This window comes from Nerophis ophidion, linkage group LG02, assembly GCF_033978795.1.
Source record: "Nerophis ophidion isolate RoL-2023_Sa linkage group LG02, RoL_Noph_v1.0, whole genome shotgun sequence".
In the NCBI taxonomy this organism is placed as follows: Eukaryota; Metazoa; Chordata; class Actinopteri; order Syngnathiformes; family Syngnathidae; genus Nerophis; species Nerophis ophidion.
Genome location: NC_084612.1, coordinates 46973696 through 46987251, shown reverse-complemented (window position 1 = coordinate 46987251; position 13556 = coordinate 46973696). Strand labels below are relative to the sequence as shown.

The window sequence follows — 13556 nt, the reverse complement described above, 5'->3', positions numbered from 1 at the left end:
CATAGTAGTAATACAGCAGCATTATAGTGTGTTAAAAAATTTTTTTTATCAGGTATGAATAAAGTCAATGAGGCCGAAAGAGATCTTTGACCAGGCTCTGTACAGGTTACTGCACTTCTAATTTAATGCTTTTAATGAGACTTAAAATCTTTTTTTGATGCCCACATATGCTTGCAATGTATATATATATATATATATATATATATATATATATATATATATATATATATATATATATATATATATATATACATACATACATACATATATATATATATACATACATATATATATATATATATATATACATATATATATATATATATATATACATACACACACACACACACACACACACACACACACACACACACACACACACACACACACACACACACACACACGCTGGTCATATTATTAGAATATCATGAAAAAGTTGATTTATTTCATTAATTCCATTTAGAAAGTCAAACTTGTAGAATGCATAAATTCATTCCAAACAGACTGATACGTTTCAAGTGTTTTTGCCAAAAAGGAGATGATTATAGCTGACAACCAATGAAAACCCTAAATTCAACATCTCAGAAAATTAGAATATGGTGAAAAGGTCAGATATTGAAGACACCTGGTGCCACAATCTAATTAGCTAACTAACTCAAAACACCTGAAAAAGCCTTTAAATGGTCTCTTGTTTTGATTCTGTATGACACACAATCATGGGGAAGACTGCTTACTTGACAACTGTCCAAAAGATGACCATTGATACTTTAAAGAAGGAGGGCAAGACACAAAAGGTCATTGCCAAAGAGGTTGGATGTTCCCAGAGCTCTGTGTACAAGCACATTAATAGAGAGGCGAAGGGAAGACAAAGATGTGGTAGAAAAAAAGTGTACAAGCAAGAGGGATAACCGCGCCCTGGAGAGGATTGTCAAACAAAACCGATTCAAAAATGTGGGGGAGATCCACAAAGAGTGGACTGCAGCTGGAGTCGGTGCTTCGAGAACCACCACACACAGACGTATGCAAGATATGGGCTTCAGCTGTCGCATTCCTTGTGTAAAGCCACTCTTGAATAAGAGACAACCTCAAAAGCGTCTCGTCTGGGCTCAAGACAAAAAGGACTGGACTGCTGCTGAGTGGTCCAAAGTTATGTTTTCAGATGAAAGTAAATTTTGTATCTCCTTTGGAAATCAAGGTCCCAGAGTCTGGAGGAAGATAGGAGGCACAGAATCCACATTGCCTGAAGTCCAGTGTCAAATTTCCACAATCGGTAATGGTCTGGGGTGCCATGTCATCTGCTGATGTTGGTCCACTGTGTTTCCTGAGGTCTGGGGTCAATGCAGCAGTCTACCAGGAGGTTTTAGAACAGTTTATGCTCTCTGCCGCGGACCAATTTTATGGAGGTGAAGATTTCATTTTCCAACATGACTTGGCACCTGCACACAGTGCCAGATCTACCAGCACCTGGTTTAAGGACCATGGTATCCCTGTTCTTGATTGGCCTGCAAACTCACCTTACCTTAACCCCATAGAAAACCTATGGGGTATTGTGAAGCGGAAGATGCGAGATACCAGACCCAACAATGCTGAAGAGCTGAAGGCCACTATTAAAGCAACCTGGGCTCTCATAACACCTGAGGAGTGGAACAGACTGGTCGACTCCATGCCACGCCGTATTGCTGCAGCAATTCAGGCAAAAGGAGCTGCAACTAAGTATTGATTGCCGTACATGCTGAAACTTTCCATGTTCATACTTTTCAGTTGGCCCACATTTCTAAAAAATATTTTTTTGGTACTAGTCTTAACTAAACTCCTGAAGGAATCAATAAAGTACTATCTATCTAATATTTAAATTTTCTGAGATACTGAATTTGGGATTTTCAGTAATTGTCAGTACTAATCATCAACATTTTGAAAAATAAACATTTCAAATATATCACTATGTGTGTAATGAATTGATATAATATGTAATTTTCACGTTCTGAATATAATTACTGAAATAAAATCAACTATTTCATGATATTCTAGTAATATGAACAGCACCTGTGTATATATACATATACATACATATATATATACATACATATATACATATATATATATATACACACATATACATATATATATACACACATATACATATATATACATACACACATATACATATATATATACACACATATACATACATACATACATACATACATTATATATATATATATATATATATATATATATATATATATATATATATATATATACATACATACATACATACACACACACATATATACATATACACATTATACACACACACACACATATATACACTGTAAGCTTTCTACTCACATAGGTGCGCTGGAAGCCAGTTGCTCGGGTTGAAAGAAGTTTTTAATCCCACAATTTGCAATACAGGTCAGTAGCCACTTTTCAGTCGCTCAGTTTTGTCTTGCACAGTTCTCTTGACTTCTCAGTCTCTCCAGTCTGAACTGCAATGCTGCACCCGGCCACTCACTTTTAAGGACAACAGATGATTAGTCTAACACGTACCACCTGCGCCAACTAATCATCTGACAGCTGTGTCTCTCAGCCAGCACATGCCACGCCCCCGTCTGAGGGTGCACTGTCTCCAGTCACCCAGACGGGGTCGCTGACTTCCACTCTAACAGTGTGCTAATCACAATCCTCCTCCACATACCTCCACCGCCAGATTTAGGCCGGGACGTCGTCCGGCCGCGCTTACACCCCCCCCCTGCATGAGAGCGGGAGAGAAAGTCCGCCACAGCCATCTGCACCCCCGGCCTATGGACCACTCTGAAATGGTAGGGTTGTAAAGCTAGATACCAACGGGTGATCCGCGCGTTGGCATCTTTCATGCGGTGGAGCCACTGGGGAGGCTTGTGGTCCGAGCAGAGGCTGAACGGGCGTCCCAGCAGGTAGTACCGGAGGGCACCGACCGCCCACCGGATAGCAAGGCACTCCCTCTCCACCGTGCTATACCGGCTTTCTCGTTCGGACAGCTTTCTGCTGATGTATAGGATGGGGTGGTCGATACCCTCCTTCTGCTGGGATAAAACAGCTCCCAGTCGTCTGCCCGACGTGTCTGCCTGCAAACAAAATGGGAGGGAAAAATCAGGCATGTGCAGTACCGGCTCCTCGCAAAGTGCTTTCCTCACCTTCTCGAATGCCTGCTGGCACTGCTCCGTCCACTGGACCAGATCGGGAGCACCTTTTCGGGTGAGGTCAGTTAGTGGGCTGGTCAGTTCCGCAAACCGGGGTACGAACCTCCGGTAGTAGCCCACAAGCCCCAAAAACTGCCTCACCTCTTTTTTCGTCTTCGGGGTCGGGCAGGCCGCAACTGCCGCGGTTTTGTCTATCTGAGGCCGCACCTGACCCTCCCCCAAGTGGCACCCCAGATACTGTACCTCCCTCCGGCCAACCGCGCACCTCGCCGGGTTGGCGGTGAGCCCCGCCCGCCTCAGGGACTCGAGTGACCCCACCCTCTGCATATGCTCCGCCCAGTTGTTCCCCTGGATGATGACATCATCCAGGTAGGCGGCAGCATATGCCGCGTGGGGACGCAGTACCCGGTCCATGAGTCTCTGAAAAGTGGCGGGCGCACCGGACAAGCCGAACGGAAGGGTCACAAATTGGTACAAACCTTCCGGAGTGGAGAATGCCGTTTTTTCCTTAGACTCTGGAGACAAGGGAATCTGCCAGTAACCCTTAGTTAAATCCAGTGTCGTAAAAAAACGAGCAGTGCCCAAACGGTCTCGGAGCTCGTCGACCCGGGGCATCGGGTAGGCATCAAAACGTGACACCTCATTTACCTTGCGGTAGTCAACAGAGAACTGCACAGACCCATCTTTCTTCCCTACTAGAACTATGGGACTGCACCATGCACTGTGTGACTCTTCTATCACTCCCAATTCCAGCATGGCTTTTAATTCTTATCGAACTACTTTGCGCTTGTGTTCGGGTAGTCTATAGGGCCGAGACCTCACCGTCACGCCTGTGCTGGTCTCTATGTGATGTTGGGTGAGGTTCGTGCGGCCGGGCAGGGGGGAGAAAACGTCAGCAAAATGTTGCTGTAAATTGGCCACATCTGCTTTCTGTGACGGCGTCAGATGATTATCACAGCGGAGAAGGCAGGGCTGGGAGGAGGGGGGAACCTCCGGCCCCAGCTCCTCGTTCTCCGCTATCGCCGTTACCATGGAGACGGGCTCCGCTTCCCTCCAACCTTTCAGTAGGTTGAGGTGGTATATTTGTGTTGCCCACCCCGGTCGGACCGCCTAACCTCGTAATCCACGTCACCTACTCGTCGTGTGACCACAAAGGGTCCTTGCCACTTGGCGAGTAATTTGGAGCTGGATGTTGGGAGTAATACAAGTACTTTCTCTCCCGGTGAAAATTGTCTAAGTTGCGCCCCCGTTATACAGGCGCTGTTGACGTTGTTGAGCTTGGAGCAAATTCTCACGTGACAAGTGCCCTAATGTGTGGAGTTTTGCCCTCAAGTCCATGACGTACTGAATTAAATTTTTACTGGGGCTTGGACCTTCCTCCCAGCTTTCTTTAACTAGGTCCAGTACCCCACGCGGCTTCCTGCCGAACAATAGCTCAAATGGAGAAAATCCTGTTGAGGCCTGGGGAACCTCCCGCACTGCAAATAACAGGGGATCCAACCATTTATGCCAATTTGGTTTGTCCTCGTGTACGAACTTCCGAATCATGGATTTCAAAGTTCTATTCATCCGCTCCACCAACCCATCTGTCTGCGGGTGGTAAACGCTAGTCCGAATAGACTTGATCCCCAATAAACCGTACAGCTCCTTTAACGTGCGTGACATAAAGGACGTGCCCTGGTCAGTTAGAATCTCTTTCGGGATTCCAACTCGGGAGATAACTTGAAACAGTGCCTGTGCCACACTCTTTGCAGAGATGGAGCGCAGTGGTACTGCTTCGGGATAGCGCGTTGCGTAATCCACCAGGACTAGCGCAAAGCGATATCCCTGGGTGCGCGGATGAAATGGCCCGACGAGGTCCCTCCCAATACGTTCGAATGGGATCTCTATTAGTGGTAATGGCCGCAAAGGAGCCTGAAGGGTGGACGCGGGATTAACTAGTTGACAATCCGGACAGGCCGCGCACCAGCGGCGCACGTCTGCTCGAATGCCTGGCCAATAGAACCGGGCCATTATCCGATTAAGTGTCTTATCATACCCCATGTGGCCGCCATGGGATTAAAATGTCCCGCCTGGAAAATAATTTCCCGACGGTCTTTGGGCACCAACAATTGGGTGATTTCCTCCCCTGTCTGAGTGTCACGACTCACTCTATACAATCTGTCCCTAATCAATGCAAAGTGAGGGAAGTCCTGCGCTATCCCCGGGCTAACCCGCTGCCCATTAATTGAAATCACTTGGTCCCAGGTCGCGCGCAGAGTGTCATCTCAAAACTGCTCAAGTGGAAAATCATCCACGGGGCGCCATTGGGGAGCCGGGGGGAACTCCCTGAAAAGCCCCCGCCATCTCCCCTTCCCCCTCCCCCCCGTCAGCGTCGGATGATCTCGCGTCGCCGATGAGAACAGCGCGGATATCCCTTTTCCCTACCGGTCGTGAACGCACCCCTGCGCACTGCTCTATTAACCCATTAAATCCCGACCATTTAATTCCTAAGATTAAGGGGTGCGCCAGGCGCAAATTTACAGCCACCTTCACACTATGTTTTTTCCCTTTAAAAAACATTTCCACCGGCACAATAGGGTACTCGTGAATATCCCCATGCACACATTTAACCCGCACCCGTGTACCTATTCTGAGCGCCCCGGGTCGAACCAAATTCTGGTGGATCATAGACAGCTCGCAGCCCGAATCTACCACCGCCCGGTGTATACTCCCTTGTATCCTTACCGGTACGTAGTACGTCTCTCCTGGCCCGGGGGAGGGTGCCGCAGGGTCGACGACCCGGATCACCTGTCCCACCTCCATGCTAGGACATTCCCGCTGCAGGTGTCCAAGCCGTCCACACCTCCAGCACACCTGCCCAGGCATTCGAGGAGCAGTTTGCGGGGGAGACACAGCGTCCGTGGCGGCCGGGTTCTGAGGAGGAGAAAAAACAGGCTGAGTGTTTCTGAGTTTTGTCCATTGCTGGCCTCCCTCCCCCGGCTGCGCGCGCATCTTGCGCGGCGCTGGAACTGGGCGCTCCCCCCCCCCTCCGCAGCCTCTTCCTCCTTTCTGTGTACTGCCAGATGGTCCTCCGCTAGGGCCACCGCCGCGGCCAGGTCTTGTGGGCGGTGATATCGGACCCACGCTGAGGTCCGTGCCGGGATTGCTTCCATGAATTGCTCCAGGATCACTTGCTCCATCACCTCCTGCACCTGCCCGGGTTTTAGCCATCTGGTCGCCGCGTCTCTGAGTTGTTGGCCCAGGGCGAAAGGCCGGTCCTCCGGGCCTAGTCGCATTGCCTGGAACCGGCGCCTGTGATCATCTTTGGATCCTCCCGTCCGGTCCAGCACTGCGCGTCTCAAGTCCCGGTATCTTACCCTGTTGCCAGGTGGTAGGCTGAGTGGCGCTCGCTGCGCCTCTCCCGTACTGCCCATTCCTCCTCAGGCCACGTGCATGCTCCCGCCGTGGCCTCGAAAATGTCCATGTACGTCTGCGGATCTTCTGACTCCGCCATTCTGTGCATCCCCACCATTGCTAATGATGGCCTCGGTGCCGCAGATGACGTCCCTGCTCCGGCCCTCTCCGTCATGGCTCGCAGGATCTGATTTTGCTGCGCAATTTGCGCCTGCATCGCTTCCATCTGCCTGTGGTTGGCCGTGGAAACCTCCGCCAACAACTGTCCCAGCGCCTCTATCGGGTTTGGTGACGACCTTGTTTCCCCTTTTCTTTCCCGGCCGTCGGTCGCGGAGCCCGCCGTGCCCGCGCCAAGGGGCGGGCCGGACCCTTTTTTTATTTTTTTTTTTAAGTTCAAGTTGGGTGCCAAATGTAAGCTTTCTACTCACATAGGTCCGCTGGAAGCCAGTTGCTCGGGTTGAAATAAGTTTTTAATCCCACAATTTGCAATACAGGTCAGTAGCCACTTTCCAGCCGCTCAGTTTTGTCTTGCACAGTTCTCTTGACTTCTCCGTCTCTCCAGTCTGAACTGCACTGCTGCACCCGGCCGCTCACTTTTAAGGACAACAGATGATTAGTCTAACACGTACCACCTGCGCCAACTAATCATCTGACAGCTGTCTCTCTCAGCCAGCACATGCCACGCCCCCGTCTGAGGGTGCACTGTCTCCAGTCACCCAGACGGGGTCGCTGACTTCCACTCTAACAGTGCGCTAATCACAATACTCCTCCACAAACACATTATTCTATGTATACACACACACATACATATATATATATATATATATATATATATATATATATATATATATATATATATTATATACATACATACACAAATATATACATATATACATATTTATATACCTACATTTATATATCCATCCATCCAACCATCTTTTACCGCTTATTCCCTTTGGGGTCGCGGGGGCGCTAGTGCCTATCTCAGCTACAATCGGGCGGAAGGCAATGTACACCCTGGACAAGTCGCCCCCTCATCGCAGGGCCAACACAGACAGACAACAATCACACTCACATTCACACATTAGGGCCAATTTTAGTGTTGCCAATCAACCTATCCCCAGGTGAATGTCTTTGGAGGTGGGAGGAAGCCGGAGTACCCGGAGGAAACCCACGCATTCATGGGGAGAACATGCAAACTCCACACAGAAAGATCCCGAGCCCGGGATTGAACCCAGGACTACTCAGGACCTTTGTATTGTGAGGCAGACGCACTAACCCCTCTCCCACCGTGAAGCACATACATACATACATACACACATATTATATATATATATATATATATATATATATATATACACACATACATACACATATATATATATATATATATATAAATATATACACATACATACACATATATATATATATATATATATATATATACATACATACATATACATATACACATAAATTATATACACATACATACATATATATATACACATACATATATACATATACATATATACATAAACATATACATACATTATATATATATATATATATATATATATATATATATATATATATATATATATATATATAGATATAGATATATATATATATATCTATATATATATATATATACACACACATATATATATATATACACACAGTGGGGCAATTGCAATTTAGTAAGCCACCGATTGAGCAAGTTCTCCCACTTAAAATGATGAGAGGTCTGTAATTTTCATCATAGGTACACTTCAACTGTGAGAGACAGAATGTGAAAAAAATCCAGGAATTCAAATTGTAGGAATTTTAAATAATTTATTTGTAAATTATGTTGGAAAATAAGTATTTGGTCAATAACAGAGGTCAAACGATTACTATAGGTCTTTACCAGGTTTGAACACACAGTAGCTGGTATTTTGGCCCATTCCTCTATGCAGATCTTCTCGAGAGCAGTGATGTTTTGGGGCTGTCGCCGAGCAACACAGACTTTCAACTCCCTCCACAGATTTTCTATGGGGTTGAGGTCTGGGGACTGGCTAGGCCACTCCAGGACATTCAAATGCTTCTTACAGAGTCACCGGGCGGTGTGTTTGGGATCATTGTCATGCTGGAAGACCCAGCCACGTTTCATCGTCAAAGCTCTCAGTGATAGGTTTTGGCTCAAAATCTCACGATACATGGCCCCATTCATTATTTCCTTAACACAGATCAGTCGTCCTGTCCCCTTAACAGAAAAACAGCCCCAAACCATGATGTTTCCACCCCCACGCTTCACAGTTGGTATGGCTTTCCAACCCCATGCTTCACAGTTGGTATGGTTTGAGTTTATACCAAAAAGTTCTATTTTGGTTTCATCTGACCACATGACATTCTCCCAATCCTCTGCTGTATAATCCATGTGCTCTCTGGCAAACTTCAGACGGGCCTGGACATGCACTGGCTTAAGCAGGGTGACACATCTGGCACTGCATGATTTGATTCCCTGTCGGATTTTTGCTCACCGTTCTCATGATCATTTTGACCCCACGAGATGAGATCTTGCGTGGAGCCCCAGATCAAAGGAGATTATCAGTGGTCTTGTATGTCTTCCATTTTCTGATAATTGCTCCCACAGTTGATTTTTTCACACCAAGCTGCTTGCCTGTTGTAGATTCACTCTTCCCAGTCTGGTGCAGGTCGACAATTATTTTCCTGGTGTCCTTCAACAGTTCTTTGGTTTTGGCCATAGTAGAGTTTGGAGTCTGACTGTATGAGGTTGCGGACAGGTGTATTTTATACAGATAACGAGTTCAAACAGGTTACATTAATACAGGTAACGAGTGGAGGACAGAGGAGCTTCGTAAAGGAGTTACAGGTCTGTGAGAGCCAGAGATCTTCCTTATTTGAAGTGACCAAATATTTATTTTCCACCATAATTTACAAATAAATTATTTAAAATTCCTACAATGTGACTTCCTGGGTTTTTTTCACATTCTGTCTCTCACAGTTAAAGTGTACCTATGATGAAAATTACAGACCTCTGTCATTATTTTAAGTGGGAGAACTTGCACAATCGGTGGCTGACTAAATACTTTTCTGCCCCAACTGTATACACACACACATACATATACATACATACATATATACATATATATATATATACATATATATGTACATACATATACATACATATATATATATATATATATATATATACACATATATATACATACATATATATACATATATATATATATATATATATACACATATATATACATACATACATATATATATATATATATATATATATATATATACATATACATATACATATATATATATATATATATACATATATATATATATATATACATATACATATATATATACACACAATATATATATATATACATATATATATATATATATATATATATATATAAATACATACATATATACATATACATATATTCATACATATATATATAAATACATACATATATACTCATACATATATATATATAAATACATACATATATACATATACATACATACATACACAATATATATATATATATTATATATATATACATATACATATATATATAAATACATATATACATATACATATATATACATACATACACATGTATATATACACACACACATGCATACATACATACATAAATGTGCTCCCTCATTTAACACTGGGATTACGTTGTAAAAGCTTCAAGTTTTTTAAAATGCGTTATTATATTTTTTTTTCGTTTACACAATTTTTTTCATTTTCAGGATGTTTTTTTATTTACTGTGCATGGTTTTTCGTTTAGTTTTTTAAAAAAAATCTATTTTTTAGTTTACAGTACAGTACAGTAAATGTATGGTCACATCAAACAATGTTACATAACTGTTTACCGCAGACAGCAAAAGTTGAGTACATTTTACATTTATTCTTCAATGAATTGACTAATTAACTATCAGCCCCGCCGACAATTGTGTCATTTTTCCAATGTATCTGGACATCAAATTTACTGAAAATTCCAGACTACAAACAGTAACTTTTTCCCTATGCTTGGAACACCGGCGGCTTATAAATCCGTGTGGTTAATTTAAGGATTTTTTCTTCGTTGGCGGTCACAATGCAAATAGTTTTCAAAGAATTACACTAACAAAGTGTGTTATTGTTTTTGCTATGGCGCCATCCTTTGGACTAGTTCGCTCACTGCAGGTGCTGCAGTGTCCTTCTGTTTAGACTGAGCCTTCAACCAGAAACAGACGTGCTGTTCCGTCTTCTGGTCCTCCATAGCGTTTCTACTCACATGGATCCTCCATACATCATTCTAAGCAAAGTTTGTAAGTTCCATCCATCCATTTTCTACCGCTTATTCCCATTGGGGTCGCGGGGGGCGCTGGTGCCTGGCTACAATCGGGCGGAAGGCAGGGTACACCCTGGACAAGTCGCCACCTCCTCGCAGGGCCAACACAGACAGACAGACAACATTCACACTCTAGGGTCAATTTAGTGTTGCCAATCAACCTATCCCCAGGTGCATGTCTTTGGAGGTGGTTTTACAACTAAAACAATTCCTAATTACTTAAGTGTCCCATGTGATGTCTGTAGGAGTAACTTCATGCATTTTTGTACCTGATATCCTAGTGTAATAAAGTGTCGTTAGCATTAGCTAATATGCTAACACATTTACAAGTGTCTGTGTTAGTATTATTAACATAGAACATTCTGTTTGTGTTGTTTCACTTTCGCAAATTCCTCAGTAAATCCACCAAATTGTCACCGTGGAGTTATTGAGTTTGTTTAGCTGATTGGAGTGCTAGCTTGCGCAGCTAGTGGGTCCATGACAATGACTTGTTTTGTTTGATAGGCTGTTTTATTGCCCTGTTACAGACACCATTTACGATTAGTTTTGGACAATGTTATGTTTTGATGCTGGTAAAATGATTTTATTTTATTTTATTCTTGGGAAATTTTACTTTAGTTCGTAAATGGATTAACTTTATTCTCCTTAGTAAAGTCTCGGAATATTCATGTAGTATTCTTGTAAAATGTCAGCTTTTTTTATAGGATAATAACACCTTTATTTTGATAAATTTCACTTTTAGATTCTCACAAGTAAAATGTTTATTTTGAGGCTTAGTGGCCACATGTGTGGACAGCACCTTTTAGCCCTTATTTCCAAAATTGTGTACATTACTGAATTGGGGTCTTATGGCCGCTTATGTTGACACTTATACTGCCATCTGGTGGTGTCAGAAAAGTAAAACATACAATGGAATTTGGAAGATAAAAAGTGTAAAATTAAGAATTAGCATGTCACTAAATATGAAGTACACATTTGTGTACTTATGGACGAAGGACATCATGTGAAATATCCGATATCAATGTCCGATAAGCCCAAATAGCAAAGAGATATAAAAAAAAATCCTGTAAAAAAACAGCTTGGGCCTTAAGAGGGTAATATTGAAAAAATGTTGACTTTTTTTTAAATTAATAAATCCAAACTTTATTTTTGGGATATTTCAACTTTATTCTTTAAGTAATGCATTTTTTTCACCAGCAAATTGCTATCTTAGTCTCATCCATCAATCCATTTTCTACAATTGATTTTAATTAATGACTTATTGAAACTTGTTTAAAGTAAGCATACTACATTTTTGTCTCCTGGTCTAAAAACGTATCAATTGTGATTTTCAACAACAAATAACTGTTGTGGGTGCATGAATCTAATGTAGAGCAAAGATGAGTGTTGTATGAACAAGTGAATGACAGTACCGGATGAACTGCTGCAGCTCCCAGGCCTGGACCACCCTGTGAGGTAGATAGGCATCCTTGTGGCGGCTGTACTCGGCATGCAGCTGCAACGACACTCAGCGGTCAGCAGAGTCCTCACCCTCGCAGAGGTAAGTAAGGCGTCACACTCACGTGAGTCACGTAGACATGTGTGGTCAGTGGGCCGATGCTGAGGATGGCCAGGCCGACTGCTTTCCCTCCAAACCAGTCGCCATGATGTGCCTACAAATCATCGTTTTGGGTGCATGGTGGGACTTGTCGACCTGGCTAACTTACCATATATGGATAACCGTTGAGCGAGTAGCGATAGAGGAGTGTGTCCTGGATTCTGTGTTTGGAGAAAATGGCCAATCCACTGCCAATGACTCCGCTGAGAGGGAAAAACCGATGAAAAGATTTTACCTTCAATAACCAACTTGGACCGTTTCCATGGAGACAGACATCATCCTAGTGCAGGGGTGTCTGAATGTGACAATGGTTTTATTGTGGGCCAAGTGAAGGCTTTGTAAACGATTACAACCTGTAATGTATGTATATATATATATATATATATATATGATATATGGGTTGTACTGTATAGCGCTTTTCTACCTTCAAGGTACTTAAAGCGCTTTGCCACTACTTCCACATTTACCCATTCACACACTGATGGCGGGAGCTGCCATGTAAGGCGCTAACCAGCACCCATTAGGAGTAAGGGTGAAGTGTCTTGCTCATGACACAACGAGGTTGGTAGAAGGTGGGGATTGAACCAGGTACCCTCGGGTTGCGCACGGCCACTCTACCACGCCGTCCATATACATATATATAATACATACACACACACACATATATATATATATATATATATATATATATATATATATATATATATATGTATATATATATATATATATATATATATATATATATATGTATATATATGTATATATATATATATATATATATATAAACATACATATATATATACACATATATATACATATGTATATATGTATATATATATATATATATATATATATATATATATATATATATAGGGCACAGAGTGGGTGGGTACAGGCAGGCGTAGGGTGTGGTGATTGGCTCATGTGTTACCTAGGAGGTGTTTCCGTCTGGGGGCGGCATGTTGAAATGATTTCACTGCGCTTGTTGAGAGATGCCAGGTCTGG

The 13556-nt window shown here is 42.9% G+C and overlaps 1 protein-coding gene across 3 annotated transcripts in view; it reads right to left on the bottom strand.

Annotated features, from left to right (window-relative positions):
- The window catches only part of smpd2b (sphingomyelin phosphodiesterase 2b), a 38078-nt gene that overhangs the window by 12088 nt on the left and 12434 nt on the right, over window positions 1-13556 (bottom strand). For all 3 annotated transcript variants that reach the window (XM_061885232.1, XM_061885242.1, XM_061885250.1), the window contains 3 exons: window positions 12661-12754; window positions 12517-12606; window positions 12367-12449 (listed from right to left, as the gene is read on the bottom strand). In XM_061885232.1, the coding sequence (XP_061741216.1) occupies window positions 12367-12449; window positions 12517-12606; window positions 12661-12754 (267 nt within the window). The remainder of the gene's footprint in view (window positions 1-12366; window positions 12450-12516; window positions 12607-12660; window positions 12755-13556) is intronic.